The sequence below is a fragment of the Corapipo altera genome, unplaced genomic scaffold (genome assembly GCF_003945725.1).
Source record: "Corapipo altera isolate COAL_440 unplaced genomic scaffold, ASM394572v1 54, whole genome shotgun sequence".
Lineage (NCBI taxonomy): Eukaryota > Metazoa > Chordata > Aves > Passeriformes > Pipridae > Corapipo > Corapipo altera.
In genome coordinates, this window is record NW_020884902.1 from 5,311,403 (window position 1) to 5,335,928 (window position 24,526).

At 42.6% G+C, this 24,526-nt stretch overlaps 1 protein-coding gene and 2 long non-coding RNA genes across 3 annotated transcripts; 2 read left to right on the top strand and 1 right to left on the bottom strand.

The window, feature by feature from the left end:
• The first annotated feature begins 236 nt into the window (after positions 1–236).
• On the top strand, positions 237–3,784 carry LOC113950584. Its single transcript, XR_003528784.1, has 3 exons — positions 237–313; positions 2,250–2,433; positions 3,679–3,784. It is a non-coding gene; the product is annotated as an uncharacterized LOC113950584 (long non-coding RNA).
• Positions 3,785–7,147: 3,363 nt separating this feature from the next.
• AP1S3 (adaptor related protein complex 1 subunit sigma 3) lies at positions 7,148–23,391 on the top strand. The gene is made up of 5 exons (XM_027650550.1): positions 7,148–7,321; positions 19,423–19,601; positions 20,784–20,892; positions 21,818–21,955; positions 22,904–23,391. The coding sequence occupies exons 1-5, from the start codon at positions 7,319–7,321 to the stop codon at positions 22,937–22,939; spliced, it is 465 nt and encodes a 154-aa protein (XP_027506351.1). The 5' UTR covers positions 7,148–7,318; the 3' UTR covers positions 22,940–23,391.
• On the bottom strand, positions 18,740–19,506 carry LOC113950585. The gene is made up of 2 exons (XR_003528785.1): positions 19,286–19,506; positions 18,740–18,925 (listed from the first exon to the last, which is right to left on the bottom strand). It is a non-coding gene; the product is annotated as an uncharacterized LOC113950585 (long non-coding RNA).
• Positions 23,392–24,526: the final 1,135 nt, after the last annotated feature.

Genomic DNA, 24,526 nt, shown 5'->3' on the forward strand with positions numbered 1-24,526 from the left:
TTTTTTCTTCCATCCTGTGAAGGTACAACCCCCATTGTATGCTCTGGCTCCTCTTTTATGTGACCCATGTCCAAAATCTGGGTTGATGGGAGAGCTTGTCAGGTGTGTTGCATTGGAGCTGAATGAGCTGCAGCAAGTTAAAGGCCCATGATGAACTAGTGTGCTGAGAGACAACAACTGCTGCATGGTCCCAGTTAGGGATGTATAACCTTATCCTGTGTTCTTTTTGCCAACTCATGTAGACCTCTTCTCTGATTACCTACAGAGTATCAAGGATTAACCTCTTTCCTGAGATCCCTTGGACCTGTCTAAGGTATTAAAGAAATGTTAATTTTGCTGGATGGGGTGAGCAGAGTCTACAATATGATACATACAGAGGACACAAACTGAAGGCACAGGAGGTGGTTACACTTGTCTCATACTTTCTCACAGAGAAAAGATGGAGATAAGCTGGGAACTATCCTTATCCCTCACAGTTGCTCACAGCCTTCACAGGCTCAAATACAGCACTGGCTGGCTTTGTAGCTCACTGCTTTCTTAGGGTATTTAGGAGCCATAGAGGGAATCTGAAAGAGTTTCACAAACTTGGCACCTTTTGAAGGGTGGCTGAGTAGCTTGTGTAGTATATAATACTGTAAATTTTTTTTTTTTAAAGACACGTCTCATTTTAATCAGCTTAAGCTTCTTACCTTTCTCAAGGCAAAACCCCATGTTTTCAAGTTCCAACAAAGACTGACTGGAAAAAATCAAGCTGTTACTGATCTGTGGTCAGAAAAGCCTATTTAGATGTCTGTGTAGACAATCTTATGTTTTAAATAAGGCATATGAACTCTAGTTAAATTTCAAAATGTTGGAGAACTGCAAATCACTTGTAGTGAAAGCATAAAAATGCATGTATTGGTTTTCTAACGAAGAATGCATAGTTGATCACTTTTCACGTTCCTTATGTTGAAAACTTCATTTAAATTTCAGATAGCTCTGTGCCACATCTTAGTAACTGAGGGTTCTTTTTGTGGTGTTGGCTTTACTCGTTGAAGAGATTTCATATGGTAACTGAAGGAAAGGGACAGATTCTTTTGTTGATCAGATTTACTACTATATATTTCAGAAGGAAAGCTGTCTAAGCTCTATCTCTATAGACAAAGTCCTCAATGCTGAATGGCCTGGCTTACAGTGAAATGCCATGATCAAACTACAGAAAATGATGAATTCTGCCAGCCTAACATTTAAAACACTGTTTTGTCATCAACTAACCATCTTACAGTGAGTTGCAACGTGGCCTTTGAAGGCTTTCTCTGCCTCTCTCATTCTCATAAGGCAAGTCTTCTCAAGGATCTCTTTAAGTGACTGCTGTCAAGTGATCCTACAAAATTTTTTGTCCCTGTGGATGAAGCAAGGGCATGGGCTCTAGGGAGCCATGTGGTCTCCTAAACTCACATAAAAGCTAATTATTGAACAGATTCAAAGACAGCGTTGTAGGTTTTATCACCTCAGCAATGGAAGAAAGCATCAAAAGAATAGTAAAAAAATCTATACAATTTTTTCAGTAAACTAAATATAAACTATTTTATCAAAGAATAAACTGAAATATATGGGGTCATTAGAAACTTTGCTTTCTGCTTCTATACAGGAATCTTTTGCCCCCCGATATACAGGCAGCTCAGAGTTGCTGTGACTAATTGCTGTCCAACTCACATGTGTACCCAGGGTCTCTCACCAGTTTTAGTATATAATCTGTGCTCACACAGAGAAGTAGAAGCATACTCTTTTAATTATTCTTGATGTATTATATTAATTTTGGTCAGATTGACTGGCTTGTCTGCAGAATATTTGGTACATTCATTCCTAAATTGCTTTTTATCACAAAGATATGGCTTGTGGAGGTACATGCTTTTCTCCTCTTTAGCTTGTTTATAGAAAAGACACAAAATAGGGTTTAACTTGCTCCTAGCTTTGCTACTATAGCTGTCAAGTAAAGATACCAATCCTCTTACTATCTATATTGATTCTTTTTTCTGAAGCCTGTTTTCCTTATGCTTTCAGCTGCTCTCAAAATCTACATGCATGTATCTGTCAAAACTCAAGTTCTTGTGAGCTGAAGTGCCACCCCTATGTTGCTGATCAAGAGAGGGCACTGCTTGCCAGTACTCATTGATGGCATTGCTGCTAAGTCACAGCAGTTTTTCTGTTCTAGTGCTGTCCTTTGTCTTTTCTCTATTCTCATTCATTTCTCCTTCTTTCTCTCCTAGTTCGTGGCTCCTCCTCTGGGTTTCCTCCACCGCAACACATCCATGTTGGAGTTTGGCTCCTTGAGACAGGTGATAGCAGCTCTTGAAGTACAAGTGACCTGCTGACCTGGGCCTCCTGATCTGTAAGAGTGAGCTGGTCTGGCAGTGGCTGAATAAGGGATGACCGAGGCAGCAGACACGGAAGGTGAGCGTTGTTTAGGAAACAACCCGTTACCTTACCCTCAGATATCAGACTCCATCCCATAAAGCACCCATAGCAGTGCAGTCATAACTTGATCATCTGTTTGCTACAGCCTTTGCATGTTGGAAAAGAATACTGTAAAAGCCACTACCTCCTACAGCTCTGTGCAGTGCCCCACTTGAGTGGTAGACAACAGATTTTTTAATCTTGGTGATTGGTAGCGAAGGTCTGGAATAAACAGGACAGTCAATAGTACTTACAGGTTTTGGAGAATATCAGAGTGATTTTTATGAGGGTAGAGAATTGCACATGTCTAAATGGTGTCTGTGGGACACTCAGTTTAAAACTTAATCTCACAGGCATTAACTAAAAGAGAGAAATAAGGCTGTGAATTTTGTTCATTACAGTCCCTTTATGGAGGAGAAAAGCTGGGAATATAAGCATGCTCACAGGCAATGAGGGGTGTCCTGGTCCTCCTACTCCAAAACAGCAGTTCTCTTGTTTTATGTTGTGAATATATCAACTGAGCACTCTGCTGTTTCAGGAGCATGGTCTGATTTTACAGCCAGGATGGAAAGAGGAAAAACATGAAAGAAACTGAGGGAAGGTGTATAGGGCAAAGAGCTGGCTGGCAGTGTGGTTAAAGCATGCAGAGCTGTGATTTCAGGGATGGCGAGGAAGGGTGCTGTGGATCTAAAAGCTGTAAATCCAACTGAACACAAGAGGGCTACAATAACACATTTTCTTTGATTGAAGCAGAGCTCTGGATGGAGCTTTGTTAATATCTGTCTACCTTTTGGCCTGCTCTTAATGTTATACAGCTGGGAAATGAAATAAAATGCTATTTGACACCCTTTAAGTACTTGTATGCCTATCACTTCAGTACAGGCTATACTGCTATTTTTAACACTTTTCTAATACTTTAAACTACTTAAATGTTGGGACTACTTACTGAACATGCTGTTGCTGCTGATAAGGTACCAAAATCGGTGCCATAGATATGTAATTTGGTATGCACTCTAGTGATATGAATGCTTTGTTCTGCACTTAAACTGTGGAGAATCCAGATTGTGTGAGCAAATAAGGAAAAGGGAACATATGAAAGGCAGTCTGGAAAAGTACAAGTCCCAGCCTAGTAACCAAGAGCAAGTGTTAGGTTGCTTCTCTATTGATCCAAAGTGCAATTAAAAGATACCTCCTGCAGCTGAATTTAGATTGGGTTTTTAAAGTTTTTTCTTTCCTCCACAGACCTAGTATCAAGTGGAAAAAAATCTGCATAGCAGGTCTGCTATAAAAAAATCACCAAGTGGAGTTTTCATCAGCCTCAACTCCCTGGTTTGTACAGGGCTACTTACCTGAAAAATGACACCACGGCATGTGCTGGCTAGAATCAGGTAAATGGCCAGTGTTCTGCTTCATTTGCTGTAGTACTCAATGTCAGGAAAAAGCCACCTTTCTGCAATATAAAGGTGCTTGGGTTTGGGGTTTGTTTTTGGAAGGAGTTTTTGTGCCTTTTTTTTTTTTAGAACAAAGTGAGAATGTTATATTTTGTTCACTCCCTGCTGTTCTTTATACAGTAGTTTATCTCTTAAATGAAGCTGTCAGGATTTGTTTGTTTCTCTGGAAATGTACAGGAACATAACTTCCCAATCAATTGTAAATCATTGGTGAATATACAGCTTTATTTATATGGTCCAGGATTAGCTTCTGCAGTGCATAAAGCTTGCAGAGATTAAGAGGGCCTAAGACAAAGCCTGTTGCAGATTTAGGCATTGGACGTTTCAGCACTGACTTTTTTTCAAGTAAATAATGAACAAACTCACCCAAACTGATACCTAGGAGCTAGAGCAGCTCTTATAGCAGGTGTAGGCACATAAGGCCCATTAATAATAATTTAATCCATTGTAACTTTTGGTGTGAACATTTTCTGCTTCTGAATGCTACAGGCTGCTAGAAGAGTGGAATATAAGCAGAGAGGAGACAATATCCAGTAGCAGTAAAAAAGCTACTTGTCTGTCTTAAAAGCCTATTTCAAAGGGCCCTTAAGAAAGGAGTATGAACATTTTCTTCCAGGCAGAGGCAGAAGCCAAAAGAGAAGGGTGTCAAAACTGCCTTTTGCAGAAGTTTTGAGTTAGAGAGATAAATTTGCATTCCTTTGCAAGCTTTCATATTCAAATTAATTAACTGGGGCTAAGGAAGAACTGGATGGAGTCCATCCTCTGGCATTTTACTGGAATGAGTTCACCCCATCCATACACCTGGCACAACCCTGTGTGCTACAGGTGCCTCCCCCTGCTCCCATTGCTGAGTGACACTGGCAGCTCAAACCTCCCAAGTAGGAACCATTAGAAGATGCTTATCTTCCTTATCAGAACATTATGGAGGTACACTGTGCTAGTCCAGAGAGGCAGGGAGGGGAGAATTCCAAGTCCTTACCACGGCTATTTAGGCAGTCATTAAGTGCAGCCTGGCTTTCTGAGCTGGAAAGCATCTAATTTAGGCACGATTCTATATCTACAGCCTTGTTTCTGCAGGGCTTCTTCTCTCTGCCAACCTCCAAGATTGGCCATAATAGGTTGATTTTGGCCACTGCTGTTCATGTGCACTGTATACATGATGTATTTGCTGCTGCTTTTTTTCTGATTACTTGCAAAAAACCACAAAAGCAGCAGGCTGGTTGTCTTGAGCCTATGGGCCTAATTAGGGAAGATCTTTTCACAGAAAAGCAAGATTATTGGGAAACAGTTGTTAAGCAAAAAAAAAAAATAAATTACTGTCCATCACCTGAGTAAATTACATAGGTAGGGACTGAGGGGTATGTTCATCCCTTAATTTCAAATTCATTTTGGAGATGAAAGTGTTGATGTCCCACTCCTGTAGTACAGCTGTACTGTGGTGTCCACATTCTTGCATGTAAGGCAAATCCAGTTCTGAGTGTTCACAGACACTTGGCTTTCCCAGTGCTGCAGTGCTATCTGTGAACACTCCCCGTTCACCAACAGCGTGTTTGGGTGCAAGTGCAGACAGCTCTCTGTTCTTCTGCATAGGCCACAGTAGGTAGAGCTGGGGACTGCAAGGGGCAGGAGCTTGAACAGGGTTGTGGGGAAGGCAGATGTTTACCTCCTGAGAAAGGCAGTGTGAGCACTGTGGCACTTAGTGTGGCCTATTTACTCATCCCAGCTGTCTTCCAGAGAACCTGAAAGACTGTGGTCTGTTTTAACAGATGCTGATTGCAGTAAGTGTGTCTTTGGCAGGCTCACTGAAGGCAAGATGGTGCCCCAGTAAAACAAGTGAGACAGTGCAGTCTGGCAGCATGGCATGGTGTGTGCTGCACGGTGTGTGCTGCACAGCTGGGCAAAAAAGGGCAAGCAAGTTCCTGGGGTCTGTAGATAGTACTGCTTTATGTGTACTCAGGAAGACAGAGGCCAGGGGCAAGTGAACAGATCAGTGAGATCTGTAGGCAGCTGGGACTTGTACTTGTTGTGTCGTGCACAAATGAAACCAGAGCACCCAGCAGCTGGGAGTGCCACAGCACAGCATGTGATGTGCTGCTTGGTGGGATGGGGCTGGAACATGCAGAAACCAGAACTGAGGAAACAGCAGTGAAGGACTCTGTGAAGAATAGACCAAATCAAAGCTTATGGAAGGCCAAGAGGAATAGGGTCATGCATGCTTAGGGAAATGTGGAAATTACTTCGATACTGTTAAATGAGGATAAGGAGCACACACGTGCATTTGCTCTCTGCTCTTGCAAATAGGCATTTCTAGCTGGTAGCAGATTTAAGCCCGGTTGCCCTCTCAGCTATACATGCAGAATTGCTTTTGGCCAAGGATCTCTCCCCTTTGCTGAAGCCAGAGGCTGAAGAGGGATTGTCACTGACATTACAGTGTCCCTTAAGTCCCCAAGCCCTTTTGGATTTCTTTCCTATTTTCACTGATGACTCAGATGCATCTAGCACTGCACCCAAGAGCAGGGCACAGCTCTTCCCTGAGCAGATGTGATCCGTATCCTGAATCCAGACACACTGTGCTTGGGGCTAGATGTATGCTGTGCTGGGGGGATGTCTCTCCTTTAGATTACAAACACGGGACTTAAGCATCCTAACCCCTCTCATTTTATGCCCGTAGACGTTTGCATCTGGATGAGACTCCTCGTACAAGCTTGAGAAGCCTTAGGCCTGGATTTAGAGGTTTCGATTCAAGTGCTGAGTCTGTGGATGTTGCACATTCTTTTGGCACCAGCTCCTTATCAGTAAATCCCTGCCAGAGGTTACAGGGATTTGCTGATGCCTTGCCCTCTCATCCAGCTCCATCGAAAAGCACAGGGTTAGCAAATCCCAGCCATTTAAGGTATTTAAACTATCCGAGTTTCATTTTGATGGAGATGGGATTGCTCTGGGAGATGGGCTGCAGAGCAATCGTACCTGCAGATCTACCAGTGTCTTCAGGGTATGAATGCCTGACAGGGAGTAGTGCCGGTGGACCGCAAGAACTGCGTTTTTATTAATCTCGGGTGCTGTGGTGAGAAGGGTGCCATGGTGAGGAGGGTGCCCTTGGAGCAGTCCTGAACGTACAAGGGGACAGCGGGCGGGGGCTCGGTACCCCCGGCCCGTCACCGCCCAGAGCCGGGCGCCGTGGGCACGGTGGTGCCGGGGAGCCCACGCTGCCCTGGCACAGGGCCGCCCAGCTGTGCGGCCCTCAGCCCAGCGCTGCCCTTCGCCCCAGGGGAACGGGAGGAGGCGCCCGGGGAGTTCCCGTTCGGGGCATTGTGGGAAGGCGCGATGCGGCCGGGCCTCACCTGGCGCGGGGCGGGGAGGGCGGAGGGAGCGCCCGGGAGCCACCCGGGCCGGGCCGGGGCCGCGCCGGCTCCCAGCCTGCGCTCCGCACCATGGTAAGTGTCCGACCCCACCGGCTCCAGCCGCCCTGCCCCGCCGCCCCCGCCTTCGCCCCCGGTGCTCCCCGGGGCCGCGGAGCCCTCGACGGGCGCGTTGTCAGGGCTCGGAGGAGGCCGGGCACACCCGGGCTGCCCCGCTTCCCTCAGCACCGGCTGCGCCGAGAGGCTGAAATGCCATTTCCAGGCGGGTTTCCGCAAGGTTTGCACCTTATTTTTTTGAGGAAATGAAAGTTATATATTCTATTTTCTGTTTTCCGACCCCCGGGGTGAGCTCGGGTCACGCCGGCGGTGTTTCGTGGCCAACCAGGAAAACAAGGCTGTTTTACAGGGAGGTTTCATAAAGCCTTCCTGTAACTTGAGGAGCTGAGGTTCAAGTCGGCTCCAGTGCCCGGAGAAGGATCGAATGTGGTTTCAGATGGATCTCTGTCTTTTGGCTGACTGGTGCAGAGAGGGTCAGAGTTGAGCAGTGGGTTTTCCTGTGACAGGATCGCTGGGAAGAGCCTTTCCCCAGGGGTATTCCCTGGCGCCAGGTAAGTGGAGAGCTTGGACAGCAGCCTTGCCTCCAGGTCGGGCGCCTTTGCTCCACTGTCGGGTCTCACAGGGGTTGTAGGAATTTGGCTCCAGCTCTCCGTCGAGTGTCGTGCCTGTGAGAGACTGTGTGGGTCTGGTTGTGTCCCTCGCCCGCTGGTCACCGGGATGGGTGACCCAGCCCCGCGGCTGGGCAGCGGCAGCAGCAGCGACTTGTTTGAGCTTGGAAAGGAGGGAGGCTCTTTGACTCTCCAGGGCTGCGCTTGGCGGGGGTTTGCTGGGATCAGTAAGGGTTTCTGTAGATACTCTCTTATGCTAAGTGTGATGACCAATATCTTGAGAACAATGGCTGGATTTTCCCCAAGGAGGACTGCGGGCTCACAAGCAGTGAGATGGTCAGTGATGCCTCTTAATGGAGAAGCCGTCTCACTGCTTGATAATTCAGAATTGTATTGCACAGTTTGCCCATTGTGTGCACCTGTAATACCAGTTACTGGCAGTGCAGCCGAACAGGAGTCTCTCAACTCCTTCAGCGGAGGCCAAGTGCTGTTGTTTGTCTCTATCCTCAAAGGCAGAGCTATGTTGTTTCTTCTCAGTAGTTTAGCCAGAATGCTAAATTATGTGTTAGTCCTCTGTATTTAGAAAGGTGTACCTGTCATTACATTTGCAAATAGAATATGCACAGTAATGAATTTACAGATGGCAATGCAATCTCCACACCTTAAGTCCCTATATAGATGTAACTTTTCTGGTTACACCCTAAGACAACCCTGCATATCCAATTCCCTCTAATAAAGCTTGTGTAAACAACTGGAGTTCCTATTTTGCTCTTGAAGGTCAGTAAATATGGGAGCTGATTTCAGGGAAGCTGATCTCAGAACTCTCTCTGATGCACGTACTTCACAAGTGCCAGTTTTCAAAGCACTCACGATGGTCCCAGGGGAGCTCTGCTCACAATAGTGCTGCTTATTGACAATTTGGAGACTGTCTGCTGTATTGGTGGTTAGAATTTTACAAGGTTGAGTGTGCATTCTTACAATTAATTTTTTTTTTCTGTGGTCATAGTATGAACCCTTGCTGGTGTTATTACATTTAACTAGTGCTGTCAGCCTTACCCTATTCTCCTGTTGTAGATCCAGTGCTGATGAAAGGATTCTTTTGTCAGGGAACCCTTACTTAAAATTCCTCTGTCATCCAGTCTCTGGGAAAGAGTTGTTTAACACTGGGTTACAAGTCAAGAAATAAGGGTTTGCTGGGTTACAAACCAAGAATATAACTTATTCCGACTCGGAAGTGACAAACTTTCAACAGGTCCTTTAAACTCTCTGTGCAATTGTTTCCTCCAGTTTGGACTGATAGAATTATGTTTGGAACCTTTTTTCTGTGTTTTGAGAGCGGAATGGAAGGTGCCATGTATATAATACCAAGAGGGTTGTTTCAATTGTTTGCTCTTGCAGATTTCCAGGGAAGTTTCAGGGAAGAGTGTTTACCAAAGCTGACTTCAGTTCTTACTGAGAAAGACAGCTTTTCTGCCCAGCTGCTACTTTGGGATATGTTTTTAAAAAAAGACTTCTTAGAAAAGACTAAATTCTACTCCCTGACATGTGGGTGCAGCAGAGAAACATGTCACAAAGAATGGCTGTCTCAACATAGTCAAAGAGTGGGGAGAGAGTACAGAGAAGAAAATTATTAGTGTCCCCAAGGACATATTGCTGTAGTCTTTCATGCCTGGAAGTGTTGCAACACCTTGATCCTACTGCTGCCTCAGTGTTATCAGTATTATTTTCGTGACAGTACATGGCTCTGCTTGCAAAGCTCTGAGTACAGAATTGGTGCCTGCATAGTAAAGGCTCTGCTTCCCTCCTGCCTGTGCTACTCATCAGTAAGGGGAGACAAATTAGTACTTGTGGGCACAATCTGAAACCCTGGAGAAAGATCAAAAGAATCCCATTGAGCACAGTGGCTCCAAAAATGTATTTGGCCCAAATAGAAAAGGAGTTGGCAAGCACTGATTCCACTTAGCAAGACATTTGATAAATAGTCACTGATCTAGAAGCTTGGATGGAAATATTAGTTGCTGTGACTGCAGCTGCTGACACCTTCCTAGTGTTTGGAAATGAACTCTCAGCTCTTCTGAATATCGACCTCATCAACAGTCTCAATGCTGTTAATTGTTAAAGTGGGTCTGCAAAAGATGTTTTCATTGCTGCACAGAATTTACTATCTGTAGTTCAAAGAACGACTGCTTATTTTCCACTTTTTACATTATTTTCCATTTTACAGCTGTGTGTTGGCCTAACAAAGACAATGAACTTTGTCCCTAGGCATTTAGCTCTGAAAGACAAGAGGGACAGCAGATTAGAACAGATGAGAGGAGAGAAAATGACAAATAAATTATTCTTGTTGTTCAAGGCAGCATTGTACAGGGAAAAAAAAGTCCATGTGGTATTTCTTTGTTAATTTTTCTTGTAGTGAACTTTAGTATGATAGTAGAAAATGGCAATGGAATGGCATCTTGTTTAGAAAGTCCTGAGTATATGGACTTTTCTGCTTGGAAAGAGGTGACTGCAGGGGAAGTGATACAAATGCATGAAATCATGAACACTATAAAGATTGGTTGCTACAAGAAAAGTCAGGGTACATCCTGCAACATTTTTAGGCACTAAATGTATAATAAACAAAAGGGAATACTTTTCTACCCGGTGTAGGTGAATGTTTTTAATCCACTGCTGAGGGTGCTGTGGGTGTCCTAGTAATTAGGCAGCTCATGGAGGGTGGGTCCACAGGTGGGTTGTCTGGATGCAGTTTATATCCCTGAATCCTTAAACCTGTGATTCATGGAGATAGGACTACCAGAGTGATTTTACACATGCCCTGTTTCTTATGCTGTCCCCTTCTGGAAGCTGCATTCTTTCTTGAGTGACCACCCCTGGACCTTTGCATTTCTGCAGGTGTTGCAATGCAGAGATAGAGGTGCAAGATCCAACCATGCACAAATGGCATTTCATTTTGTGAGTAGGAATATAGCATGCAGAGGCACTGAGGTAGGATGGGAAAGTAAAATTTGCATTTGTGTTTGAAAGCAAGCTTGGCGTGCCTTTCTGGCCAGACATGTCTTTCTGGCCTGTTACAGGCGTAACCCCAGGTACTCTACACACCAGTGTTTTCTTCTCGTCTGTCTGAATTTATGTTGGATATCCATCTGTCTGGGAGGGCATTAAAATCCCTCTTCTCTAGCCAGTAAATGCCTGTTGTTGCCTTGCTCCTTGCCCTTAGAGCTTGGAGACAGGTTTGTTCAGACACTTGCAGTTCTCAATGGCTTGTTAACCAGTGCAGGAACTCTGTGGTCATCACCCTCTGCTTAGTGCCCTGTGGTAAATGCTGGGCACAAACTGCAAAGCAATGAGATATAGACTCACTTTTGTTTAAAGAAAATGCAGAACTTTACTGTCTTGTGCCTTTGTCTTGCAAGTCTGTGCACTGCAGGTGAACACATGAAGTGTTGGGTGAGTGCTGGTCTGCTCTGACCTCTAGAGAAGCCATGGGAAGGACTACAGGAAACTCTCACAACAGCCACAGGGTTATGGAGATGGGGAAGGGCCAGTACCTCAGGCATTTCCTTTCCTTTAAATCTTGTGACAAGACTTGGATGAATAGCAGAATGAATTTGTGTTCCACTTTTTCAGTCTTGAGGCTAAATATGGGGCCAACATAAAGCATTTTGTGAGATCTGGCCCTTCCTTCTGTAAACAGTGGTTGCATCTTTTATATTTATGCTTAGCTTAAATCCATGTTGTTTTTTTTACTTCAATGAAAAAATGCCGTTTTAAAAGGGAAAATTGAGAATTTCTCTATTGAAAATGCCTGAATGAAATGCTTCAGCATTTAAAAGAAAATTATTCCTATGCTCTTTCAGAGTAATTCACAAATGTGATCTGAACTCACATGTATCTTTGGTCCTTTTGGAGCTCAGGTTTTCTGTGAACGTCTTTGTTGGAGCTGGAGGAATGGGTGTGAAGCTCTGTTCCTGCTCCACCGGGTGTGGGAATCCCCAGGCTGAAGCACTGTCAGCTGGCTGAGGAGCCAGGGAAGCTTGTCACCTTCTGGATGTGCCTGCCCTGTCCCACAGCAAAGCTTTTAACTTTGCTCCTTGAGAGGTCAGAGTGAAAGGAAAGGCCCTGCAGTGCCTTCACACCGCAGGGCTTTGCAAATACCTGATAAGGCAAACTGGAAATGAAACTGAAAGAGGCTGCACCTTTTACCAGAACCCATTGGATGAGATTTCAGCTCTGTTTCTTCACTAGGTGTTCAAGGAACAGTCTGGAAAAATAGCTCCTTGTGACTGTGAAGTACACTGGGGTTATAGTGAATTAGGAGGAGCTCTGGTAGCTTGTTCAGCCTCTCCCCTGATCTTCTTCTCTGTTATAGTAACCTCATGAAGATTTTCACTGCCTCCCAGAAACATAGAAGCAAATAAAAACAATTCTGAGAGCCCAGCCAGCTTAGGAGGCAGAAGGGATGTGATTATCTGATTAAAAATTGCTCTGAATGTCTTCAAATTATGCTGGTTTCTGTGAGGTCAGCCAGCTGCCACCCCTGCCTCTGTCTGTCTCTGGGAGTGGCACTGAAGCTGGAGTGCCCTCTGTCTGGTTCTCACGGCTGTCCTGCCGTTCCTGGCCCGCTGTCCTATGGCAGAGCTTGAGGAAGGTTCTCTGCAAACTCCCAGCCTGGATCTATTCTTGCTTATTGCCTGGAAACTGGAGTAACTCCACTTGCAGGAATAAAAAAGCACTGATTTAAGAAAACCAAAAGTAACTATCTTCTGTAAAAACTGGGTGCTGTTGCCTGCATCTACAGCTTAGGAGCTGTCTTGGAAAGCTGTGCTGTCTCTCCTCTGGAAGCCCGGGGTTGCCGTTGGTGGGATGGCTGGCAGCCTGTGAGGAGGAGGAGGCACATCCTGTGCTGTAGGGAGGACACTGTTGAAGGAATGCCACCAATTTATGTGGAATGAGCCAAGGTTGGGAGGACTAAGATACAGTGATAAGCAAGAGCAGAGAGGGAGGGAGCTTGTGGGGCACTTACAGGGCACTTAAAAAGCTCCTTCAGCTTTGTTTTCTGATCCTTAGGTAGGGATCAGAAGTGAGGAGCTTCAGGACCTTTTTGGTTCAGAACTAGAGATGAGCTATATTGTTTAGATTATAGTTTAATTTAACTCAAATGAGGCTAACAAGAAGGTTGTTATTGTCTGAATTGATACCATATGTTATAAATATCCTTTAAATGCTGGTGTGCCGGTCCATTTAAAATCTTCAGTAATAAGGGTGACTTCTGCATCAGGAAAAAGCATAAAATCAATGTGTAACTATAGTCACGTGTATCTGTAATGATCTGGCACGGCTTTTATTGCATGGACTTTGGATGTATTGTTTAGGGGAAATTGCTCAGAAATGTTCCTAATGGAGATTAAGTGAGAAAGAATCCTGTGCCAGTTAGGCAGCAACATGGTGCTTGGGGATTTCTGTGTTACTGGTTTTGTGCATGTTTTCTTTGTTCTTATTTGCTTACATCATGTAGGCTAAATGTATGTTTTAAATTTTAAAGCTGAGATCCAACAGTATTTAACAAACTCAGTCTCTCAGCTGCTGTGAATGTTTTAGCGACAGAGCGAACAAGTAAGGAAATTAATATTTTTAATAAAGTAGTCTGTTTTGAATTTTACATATTTGCTTTAGAAGTATCTAAAACCCCAGAGTATTAAAGGTCACTAGCAAGATGGAGACTTTGTGCAACTGCAGAATACCAAAATACCTGTACTTGAGTTTGTTAGTATTCTGCCTCATCCTGATGTGGGTAGATTGTTAATAGGTCCATAGTTGTCAGTTCAGTACATCTCTCTCAATTCACCCTGAACACCTGACATTCCAAACCATCTCTGTGTTCACAGTATAACTGTTCTTTTTTTTTTAAATTTCAGTATTTACTTTCCTTCTGCCAAAAAACAAACACTAAACAAAGCAAAAGCTAAAAGAAATCTTTTATTCTTCAAGTGTTTTGGAGAAAAAAAAGTCACTTAATAGGTGGAATACTGTGAATGTTTATACTTTTTAAAAGAAACAATTTAATGAAAGCAGGTTTTGTTCCATTTCAGATGTGATGTAAAAATAAATACTAATAAAAACATCTGGGCAGCTGTCCTGTGCTGGGACATAGATTCTTTCATATCAGAGAAAAGAATGAAAAATAGCAAAAGATAAGTAGAATATGAACTCAACTAGACTAAAACAGTGCTAGAAGATCAAGCAGACTTCCAAGGAATCAGAATAAGTTAAGAGAGAACTTTATCATAAAAAGTAGCTTCCTCTGCCAGGTACAGCTAGTCAGTCTGGTTTTCCCCAGGCTTCTGGCAGCAGCTGAAGGTATGGCTTTTTCATCCCACTTCCTATTTTATGAGGTCCAGGAATTTTCATCCATTAGTATGTCCTATATTGCCTGTTGCCCTACAGAAAGTTTTTAAGGAAATCTTAAGAGTTTCGACATTCTGCCAAGATGTTTTGGGATAGCGATTCCTAATTTGCAAACCTTAGTTACATGTGAATTTTAGGAATCTCTGTTTTGTAAAGGTGGCTTTGGTTTTGGAGGGCTCTTAACTGAATTTGGAAGGGTTTCAGCTGGAGCAGAGTGTACCCCCAGTGCTGCTGGAGTGACAGAGCTGCCTAGCCAAGCAAATCCTTGCCCAGAGAAGGATGCTTGCTATTTTTTCCACAGTCTTCCTCTTCTGCCTCCCCTCCCCTGAGGCTCCTCAAAGTCTTCCTGTCCTGTCCCCCCCAAGGACCTGGAGCAGCCAGATGCCACAGAACAGGTTTGAAACCGGTCAGCAAATGTAGTGCAGGTTGAATTATGGGAGGAGCAGAAGCATTTCTGGGGCACATTCTTTTCACAGTGGGGTGAATTAGAGCCTCGCTGCACACCCCTGGAGTTCACTTTGCAGGAAGAAATGTGGCATCTTTTACATGTTTACACCGTTGGACAGTGAACTGGACAAATGACCCCTGTCTTCCCATGGAGTCATCTTTATTTGCTCTCCCTATGGGTGGTTTGTTGAGTATGTAATAGAGCACAGGCTGGAGCCCTTTAGATGGTTGTGCTAAATGTTGCAGTACAGATTAGGTTAAATTTAAAAAGCTCTGTAAAAGCAACAAATGATCCGAGTTTGAAACCAGTGAGCCAACTGTAACGTGTTTGATCAGTCTGGACTGTGTAATGGCCAAACACTGGGGAAGGCTGCACCAAAGGGGACCTCCAGTCCTGACACGGAACAGTCCAGAAGACAAGCTTGGGTGAGCTGCTTATCAGATCATGACAGCCCATTAGCTAAAGGAAGGAAAGGTCTCCCTAGGAAGGTGGAAAGAAATCACAGTGTGTTTTTCTCTTCTGTTTGCTGTTCATGAACATGCAAACCTGTATTTTGCATTTTTTATGTCTGTTCCATTTACTGGTAAATTATTTCATGTCAAAGTCTGCCATTTGATTTTTTTGTAGCCCTAAAACTAAGGATAGCTTAGTATAGCTTTGTAGATCTCGATAAAAGAGAAGGCCCCATAACTTTCCAATCTGTCATGTAACTTAAAGTAGCAGTTGATTCAGAGATGCATGAGAACATAGAGTTCAAGTTTAGAAATCTGGTTTAAATGCTGGATTTAAAAAAAACCCACCTTTTTTTTTTTTTTCAGTAGCCTCTAAATAGAAAGTGGAGTCATTTAGGCTACTTACTGACGTTTACAGAGGTCATTTTGCACAGTGCTGTAGGTGGTTGGATCTGATTCAGTAAAACAAGCTAATAAAATTACACTCAGCTCCCAGACCAAAGCTTGTCTCCACAGACTCCACATGTGAAGGCAGCTGATGCTCTCGTAGGAACTGTACTCCTCATCCCAACCCACTCAGTCTCGGACCTAAAAATTCCCTGTGGCATCGCCCCTGGGTCTGGTGCTTGTTAGTCACAGCCAGCACCCCCTTAGGATGGTAGGAAAGGGAACCAAGAACCCTGCTTCTGAGGTATTTTGCTTGTAGAAAGTCATTTCCCTTTGTTTTCCTCTGGAGTTGGAACTTTTAACAATGAGTAAAATATTGCAATGTAATTTATCTCTGTTTGTAGTTTGGCTGCTGGAAACCAACAAAAAATTCCTTAATCAACATCCATCTTGTCATTAGCACTATAGGAAAGCAAATATGTTTTCAGAGTCAAGGAGCAAGGAACAGATGAGCTGTTAGATCTGTGTTGGTGCAGTACTTCAACATTTCCAGGTTTATTGATGCATCAGAATCTTTCCAGTGGGCTGTAACGAACAGAGCCGTGAGAGTGAGGAATGTGTTGTGTCATGTCAGTGTGACTGGGCAGAGCAAAGCTGAACTGAATGAAACAGTTGGGTGCTTATGCTTACAGGAATGAAGCTATTTAACCTCTTGAGAATGTAATATTATTACAACTCCTGGAGGGTTACCCAGATTGAAGGGGCCTTAGAATTTAGAAAAAGGAAGAAGAATCAAAAGAGGAGAAAAAACACCCACAATATTTTCTCTTCTAGGTATCTGCAGCTTTGTAATGTGTTTTGTTACAGTAATTCTCAGCTGGGCAGTCATATGTACCTTGTTATTATGCAGACTGTAAAATTAGAATTGTACTACAGTAGAGGCTCTACCTATTATCTAGCTGCATATATTTCTGTAAAATTACCATACGAGGTATGCAGTTATATTCTGCATATGAAACAGTGTGATTTTGGAGCTTGTGTACGAATCTTGGTGCATTTAGGAGCAGTAATAGATATTTTCTGATTGCAAAGAATGTTGCCTCTGATCATGAAAGTGGTGGTGAGACATCAACTGCATCCTTAGAAGAATCAATGGCGTTCTCAAAGCAGTTTTAAGTGAAGAGCATTGCACTTTGCTATGGGTGAAGCATAACATCCTGAAGTAACTAATCAGCAAAAAATAATGGTAATATTCACAGTGATTCCCTGGTTTGTTGGTATTTATTTAACCTTTTAGAGGCATAAGGTTGCTGTCTTGGAGATATACATGTATTACTTGCAGGCACTCAGATATAAGATCTGTTCGGTCCAACAACTGAGGGTCCAACAACTAAACCAGAATATGCTTTCATTTTCTTTCCCTATTAAAGCACTCCAGGCAAATACATTTCTTCCAGAAGATGTCTCAAATCTCACCGTCTTATGCTGAACATGCTGTCAGCTTTTGATAGGGTTTCACTGACTAATTCCCTGGCATTTTCAGTCAAAACTGATCATCCTCTCCGATCTGATGATTCACCATATCTTTAGAAATTTGTTTATCAAATAGCTGCTACCTGTACCCAATGGCTTTTAGAAGGACTCCTGCTGACCTGCTGCTCTTATCTGTAGAACCTGTGCTCAGCTTTTCAAAACATATTCATCTTTACAAGGGCTTTGGAGTTAATGTGCTGTGCAAAATAGCCTTTCATTCATCCAGCTCCTCTCAGTGCACAAGTGTATGGACAGTAAGTGCTGTCCCTACATGTACTGGGAGGGGGTAACCCTGGCAGCTGGAATACTACCATGTCAAACCCAGTTGGTAATATAAGCAGAGAAAGGCAGAAACATGGTGCTTTGCTCTTCACTGTAATCAGGGTGTGTGTACTGCCAGCAGCATACTTTTTATTTGCAAGCTCGTCTGGAGGGTATTTTAGGACTCAACACAAGGCAGCTACAAAATCCTTGTAATTTTATCAAGCACATTAGACTAGTGATGGCGAGAGCCTTTTTTCTAGAAGTAGATGCTGCCACAGACACATGAATAAAACAGTCCTCCTTTCCCTAAAACAATCCTATATTTGAAGTCTTTCTCAATATAGTCAGAACTCTTATCTTTGGATTACTCAATAACTATGCAACTCAATAGCTAAAGAATGGTTCTGAATTATGAATGAATGCTTTGTTTAAAATCCAGTAGCTTTTTCTTTTTTTTCTATTTTGCAGAAGCTTCTCTGGTGCTCTTCTCTGCTCAGACTTTACCAAAGTGTGGAGTGATTTTATCTTTACAGAAATTTGCGTTGTAATGTTGATAGTGATTGTGAACATTAACTTTATAGTCCTCACTGGGGAAATGGAGTGATGAAGTATAGGTACAGTAATAACCTGGAATAGAAAACAAGAAGCAGAAGGGAGTAGGGTGTAGATTGAAAAACTAAAGGGAAGGGTAAGGTTAGGCTAATGGGAATGGGGTTGTGGTAAGGGATCTCCCAGATCTTCTGTTGGGACTTTGCAAGGATTGGGAGCAAGTGAGGAAAGCAAGGCTCCTGTGCTTCTCCCTGGTCCTCCCGGGATCCAGGGAAGCCGTCAGTCACTGCACGGACAAGTAGCAGCATACCTGTCATCGTGCACATGGATGTGACCACAGTTAGACATCCTTCCTGCACAGCCCTGGCCTCCAGGCATTGGTACTGGTGAGAACAGCAATGGGGGTGCCTGTCAAGAACAGGGCAGTTCACAGTGTCTTCAGCCACTGAAAACATCTCTATCCCCCTTAGGTGGGTTTGTGGAGTTTTTTTCCATTTAGCAGAGGATGTTCTGTTGAGAAGGATGTCCTCCTCAAATAGATGCCCTGCATTCTTAACACCATTTCTGCGCTCTGAGTAAATGGCTTATTGTACTGCTCACATACACTAGGGTCAGTTATTTTAACCTGCTAATAGAAGTATTTGTATAAATGTGAATTGATACTTTTCTCCCAAAGCCCCACTGGCATTTAAAAGCCGGCTCTTGTGTATTTCAGTAATACTGCTTATGCTAAGCATGAAAAAATCATGAGTCAAACCCTGTAAAATTATGACTAGCTTTAAACTGGAGATTTTAGAACAGTGTAGATATTATACTTTATTTAATATAATATATCCCTGCTCAATGAGGTCTGTCCATCACAATTGTCTGTGTTTCATGGTCTGCTGATTTCTTTAGTAAAACTAGTCAAGCCTCCTTTCCAAAGTTCTACCACCCCTTATTGCCTCTTCTAGGAACCTGCTGCTTTGTTTGTGACCTGAAATGTCAGAATTGTTAGTGATTATGATTACTGTCTCGGTATTCATATTTCTAGTCTTCTGCCACACTGATCTTGATTTCCCTAGCCCTTTTGTGGATAAGTCTTTATTCCCTTCACTGAGGTATCTGATCTTGCTGGAGGAGGGGGTGGTGCCCTCTTCTCACCACTGCAAAGTGGTGATGCTCCTCCTGTACCCCAGGGCAGAGACAGAAAAGAAAACAAAGCTACTGTTTGCACAAGGTAAGGAAGGATGGGTAGGAGAGGATGCAAAGGGTTTGGCCTAGGGAAGAGGTCCCACAGGGAGGGGAGGGCTGCCTGGGGAAGAAACAGGAGAGAGGAGGGATCTTTCCCCTGGACATTACTGACATCATGTCCAAACGTCACACCAAGACTGGAGATGCGTGGCCAGGACTCCAGATTTCTGGCAATGGGCAGAGGACTGTTCTTCTCTGGCCATGGCCCTGGCGTTAACCATGTTGCTTTGTTTACTCTAGATACACTTTATCCTGCTGTTCAGTCGGCAGGGGAAGTTAAGGCTTCAGAAATGGTACACGACGCTACCTGATAAAGAGAAGAAAAAGATCATTCGAGAAATTGTTCAGATTATTTTGTCTCGCAATCAAAAAACAAGTAGTTTTGTTGACTGGAAAGACCTCAAGCTTGTTTACAAAAGGTGTGAGTAATTTTATAAGAACGTATAATTATTATTCATATGAATAACACATGCTATAAGAGAAGAGTAAAGGCTCACTTCAAGAAAAGCAGCAAACAACACTCTTAGTGCTAGGCTCAGTTAGGAGCCTGCCATCTGACTGTGTATAACAATGCAGTGTCCCTGGACAAACCAGCAGGGTAAATTGTGGGGTGCAAAATACTTGTACAGTTTGTCAAATGAGAAAAATGAGAGTAGTCTAATAAGTATTGGTGGTTAGAAGGCTCTAGACTTCACTGTGCCTTCTAATTCAGGAGGTAGCCTGCTGAGATGTGTGCTGGACTTTATCAGGCTCTTTGGGGGGTTGCAAGAACTGTTCTGAGGTACTTCCAATATTTTGCCAGATTTTGTCTTTGAAATATTTGTTGCTCTGGAAAGTGTTAATTCCCATTTCCTTTTCCAAAGAAATCACTGGTTCCCAGTTACACAATACCTAACATTTACTCCCTGTTCATTCTTCTAAAGTTGTAGCAAACAAAAGTAGCCTTAAGGTATAGCTAGACAAATTAAGCAACATCTCCCATATAGCAAAAATTGAGTTCCATGCAGTGAAAGGAGGGATATAAACATCTGATCAGCTGCTGTGAGCCAGCCACAGCACCAGTGAACTGAGGTAGATCGTTCTTGCATCTTAGGTTGGTTTAAACATAAAAGTTTTGCTGCAAGTTAGTTGTGAAAGTTGTTTGGTCTAAGCAGTTTCATGCATTCTGGCCCTGTGTAAAACACTGTCATTTGATAGCCAGCAGGCTTACTGAGATGTGACTCCTTTCACCTTTATTTTTGCCTTTTTTAATTAGGAGGAGTAGCTTGTCCTGCAGTTTAATTAACCCCACTTACTATAGTGCTATTGCAGCAGGTGAGAGAGACCTGAAAGTACTACTGATTTATTGTTTATTTTATCCCAACCAGTGTTGGAGGTATCCCACTTTACCAAGGGTGGAGTTTGTTGGTCTACCTAAAATAATCACTTGTTTAAATTCTCTGATCTTTTAAAGTGTTCTCTGGGATACTATAAGAATGAAAGGAAATGTTTATTTTAGAGACTAGATCAGAATTAACTGTTATACAAGTAACTACTAAGAGACGAGCAGAGCACTGAGGTCCCAGCTATTCACTCTCATGTTTTTGCTTCTGTTTCCCCAGGTATGCCAGTTTGTATTTCTGCTGTGCAATAGAAGACCAGGATAATGAGCTCCTGACACTAGAGGTTGTTCATCGATACGTAGAGCTCCTGGACAAATACTTTGGAAATGTAGGTTTCACTTTCTCCCATGAACTCATTCCTGTCTGTCTGATACACAAAGCTATGTGAAGCTCATTTACTTCACATTTCCATCTGCAGTACTTGCCCTGCAGGCTTTCTCAATCCAGAGTGAAATTCATTATTAGAGTAATTTATAAAATACTACTGAAACAATCATAAGATTGTTTTTCCATCCTTTCTTCCCCCTCCTCCCCCCTCCAAATTAATCTTGATACTTAGTATGTCTGTCTTGGAATAGAATTTGAAGAGAAGGCTTGAGGAAAATTACTTTAAAAAAAAAACGGGTTAAAGTACTTTAATTCTCCCTCCTGATGTCTTCAGATATACTGGTTTTGTTTGTTTCATAATACTGTGTAACACTTAAGAACACAGAACGGGGAAAAAGATAAACTGGGAGTGTTTTTAAAGAAAAGAACTGAAGAAGGTCCAAGTAAGTCTTTTAGTAAGTCTTTGAAGACTACAAGAGACCCATCTTTTCTATGAATATTTTTGAAACTATCCTGACTACCTTAATTCATCTCATTTCAGTCAGTGTGCCATGATTCATGTCTGTACTGCCTCAAAACACAAAAGTGGTTGGTGGCTGTCACTAGGCAGGGAATTTTTCTTGCTCAGTGAAACCCATCTTACAAGGGCTATGTAGGACCTGTTGTAAGGTTAGTAGGCTAGGAAGTCTACTTTGTTCTCTGAGAGCCAGTATGGATTTAATAATAAGTGGAATGTCTTTGCTGTAAGTCTGTTTATGTGAAGAGGCTTCAACATTACATAATATTCAGTTTCTTTCTTCACCCTGGTACCTGCCACAAGAGTGCATATGTTGAGTATATTTGATTAACCCAACAACTTCTGACCCAGGAATGCTTATAATGTTGTAAAAGTGGCTTAAATGTGATGTGTCCTTTTGTTCTGGCAGGTGTGCGAGCTGGATATTATCTTTAATTTTGAAAAAGCTTATTTTATTCTTGATGAGTTTATAATTGGTGGAGAAGTACAAGAAACTTCAAAGAAGACCGCAGTGAAAGCCATAGAAGACTGTGACATGTTGCAGGAGGTAAGGCAGAGGAAGACAAAAGGCAAACACATCATCTTCCTACATCTTCCTTGTTTGACAGGAGCTGAAAACACAGCTAAGCACTTCTGGTATTTAATTATCCAAGTGTGTCTTGCATTCAGTTTTAACAGGTACAATGGTGCAGTTACATAAGCTTTCAGTTCAACCCTCTTGGAATCATCTGGAGACTCTTTATATATGGCTGTTGCTCTCTTGCAGTTTAACTGCTAGAATTTCACAGATAGTGTATTAAGAAATAGTTTAAGACGCATCAAAGATATTTCTATAAGATCATATTTTAAGATTATATTTTATGTATAGATATATGTATATATAGATACGGAAAAATCTCTTGTGTTTCACTAATACATTGGAAACAGATGACGTACTATTAACATTTAAAATTGGAAAGAGGATGTGCTGGCAAAGTCCACTTCCATTCAGAAGCACCTGTGTAGTTCTGCCAGGCACAGATATGTAACCTTTATTCAGAACCCTGCAGGAATTCTCTGTAACTGGTGGTGTTGTGCCAGGAATGGCAAAAGGAGTTGCATGTGATGGATTTACTTCATTTTTAACTTGACAGTGAAGGATCCATCCTAATTGTGAAGGAAGCAGCACATGGGTAGAACTAGCTTAGGACACACTGTGTGAGTTGAGCAGCTTTCCCAGTGGTCTGTCATGTGCACATGGAACTCAGCCAGCTGTGTACAGAGGCCACTGGGCACGATGAGTTTAGCCATAGCTGTGGTATGTCATGATTTGAGGATCAGATTCTAAACCACTCTGTTACATGTTTTTAAAGCAGAATTATTTCTACATTTTAATTAATCTGATCTAATTCCATGCAAAACTACAACTGCCCTCAAGGAGGACAAGAGGTTTTGTATGACTATTACTGTACCACTCCATAATGCATCAGTTGTTTCTTCTATTTTTTTTTTCTAGACAGTGGAAGAATACATGAACAAGCCTGCATTTTAATGTTAAACTACCTGGAGAGAAAACTGCTGTATGCACTTCTACAATGCACTTCCTGAAATTGCTTCCCAAAGTGCCAGATTCTCAGAGAAATACCAAAAACCAATAACTGAAGGGGTTTGTTTGTATAATGGTGAAGATGAAGGTCAGCTAATGTAGCAAAGGGTTTAACAGTTCTGTACTTTGCATTACTCTGCATATGAGTTTCCCAGAGTTGTTATTACCCTGGGTGTAGTTTTCTCTTCTCCTTGCTGGACTGAGCTCTTGTTTTTTACCATGTCTTTTAGCTACAGATTTTGTCATCATAAAATGCTACTCTGACAGTACTTTGAAGAGATATTTTTACTAGTTTTGGTTCACTGCTGACTGTATGACTCTACTTTTGTACAAATGTCCATTATTTTGAATGTAAGGATTATTCTACTCTAATAATAATTTTTTTTCTAAAAGCCAAATTGTTGTGGGCTCTGATTTCATAAGCTTTTTGTGACAAGATTAACCCATCTAGCGTAAGAAGAAATGTGCATCTCTTTGGGCCAGCCCATTTCTTTCACGATCTTCCCTCTCTTTTCTGCTCTAGTCTGCTAATAAGACTGCTCCAACTGCTACTAGAGTGCAGTCCATGCCTCCATTTGATCTGGAAGACTGTTCTGACTGGAGGTAGGCTTCTCCTAGATTTAATGAATCCTTTCTGCTACTGCATGTGGATGGCCTGTTTCTGTCTTCCTCCTCATTTTCCTATCCCCTTGCTAGATCCCCTGCACCTGTGCAAAGGCTCCAAACTTTGGAAGTGTGCAGCTTGAGAGCAGGAGATAACCTGAAGAGGAAAAAATTAGTCTTTGGGGATTTTAGCGTGAAGATAATCTCATATATCATTTGGTATCCACCAAAACCCATATTTCCCTTTAAAATTTTCCAGTCTCAAATTCACACACCTATTGGGATGATCAGCTTTCAAGTAGTTGAACATGGCCCATTTTTGTGAAGATTGGACAATTAAATCAATTTTTTTTAACTTTGCAAGCTGCAAAAAGAGTAAAATAGAAGAGTCAGCTGGGCTGTGTCTCTTACTGTATCTTAAAACATTGTAGCTGTGTGTGTGGAGCCGGGTGTGTTAACATAACTGTCTTTCAGTGCAATTTGGACTCTATAAACTGATTGAACTGGCTTCCTTGGAGAGAGAATTTCATCCTTTAACAGAATTCAAAGCTCAGGGAAATTGTCTTTATCTTAGCCCATAACTCACAGCTGGATGTTTTGTCTCTGTCAAATCGTGAAGATATCCTGTACAAAAATTAGGCAGGTTATCAGACAAATATGCCAGAATGATCCAAGCACTGATTCACATTTCCAGTCAAGATACATTTCCTTAATTTCCGGGGTGTACAGTCAGTATTTTCTTTCAGGGTTTTTTCTAATCTTTAAATGTCCTGCATGCTTACTCTAATCTTTTCATTGCTCCTTCTTTCCTAGTCCATTTGTATCTTCCCAGGAAGGGGTACAGGGGTTGTTTGGAGGGTGGGGGCACTTTGACATAACACAACAACTGTGCTGATTGTCAGCCTCCTCTTCTGCCTGTGCTTCCTGGTC

Coding starts and splice junctions, on each gene's coding strand:
- AP1S3 (XM_027650550.1), top strand. Junction 19,602..20,783: donor CTCAAGCTTGTTTACAAAAG/GTGTGAGTAATT, acceptor CTGTTTCCCCAG/GTATGCCAGTTTGTATTTCT. Junction 20,893..21,817: donor TGGACAAATACTTTGGAAAT/GTAGGTTTCACT, acceptor TTGTTCTGGCAG/GTGTGCGAGCTGGATATTAT.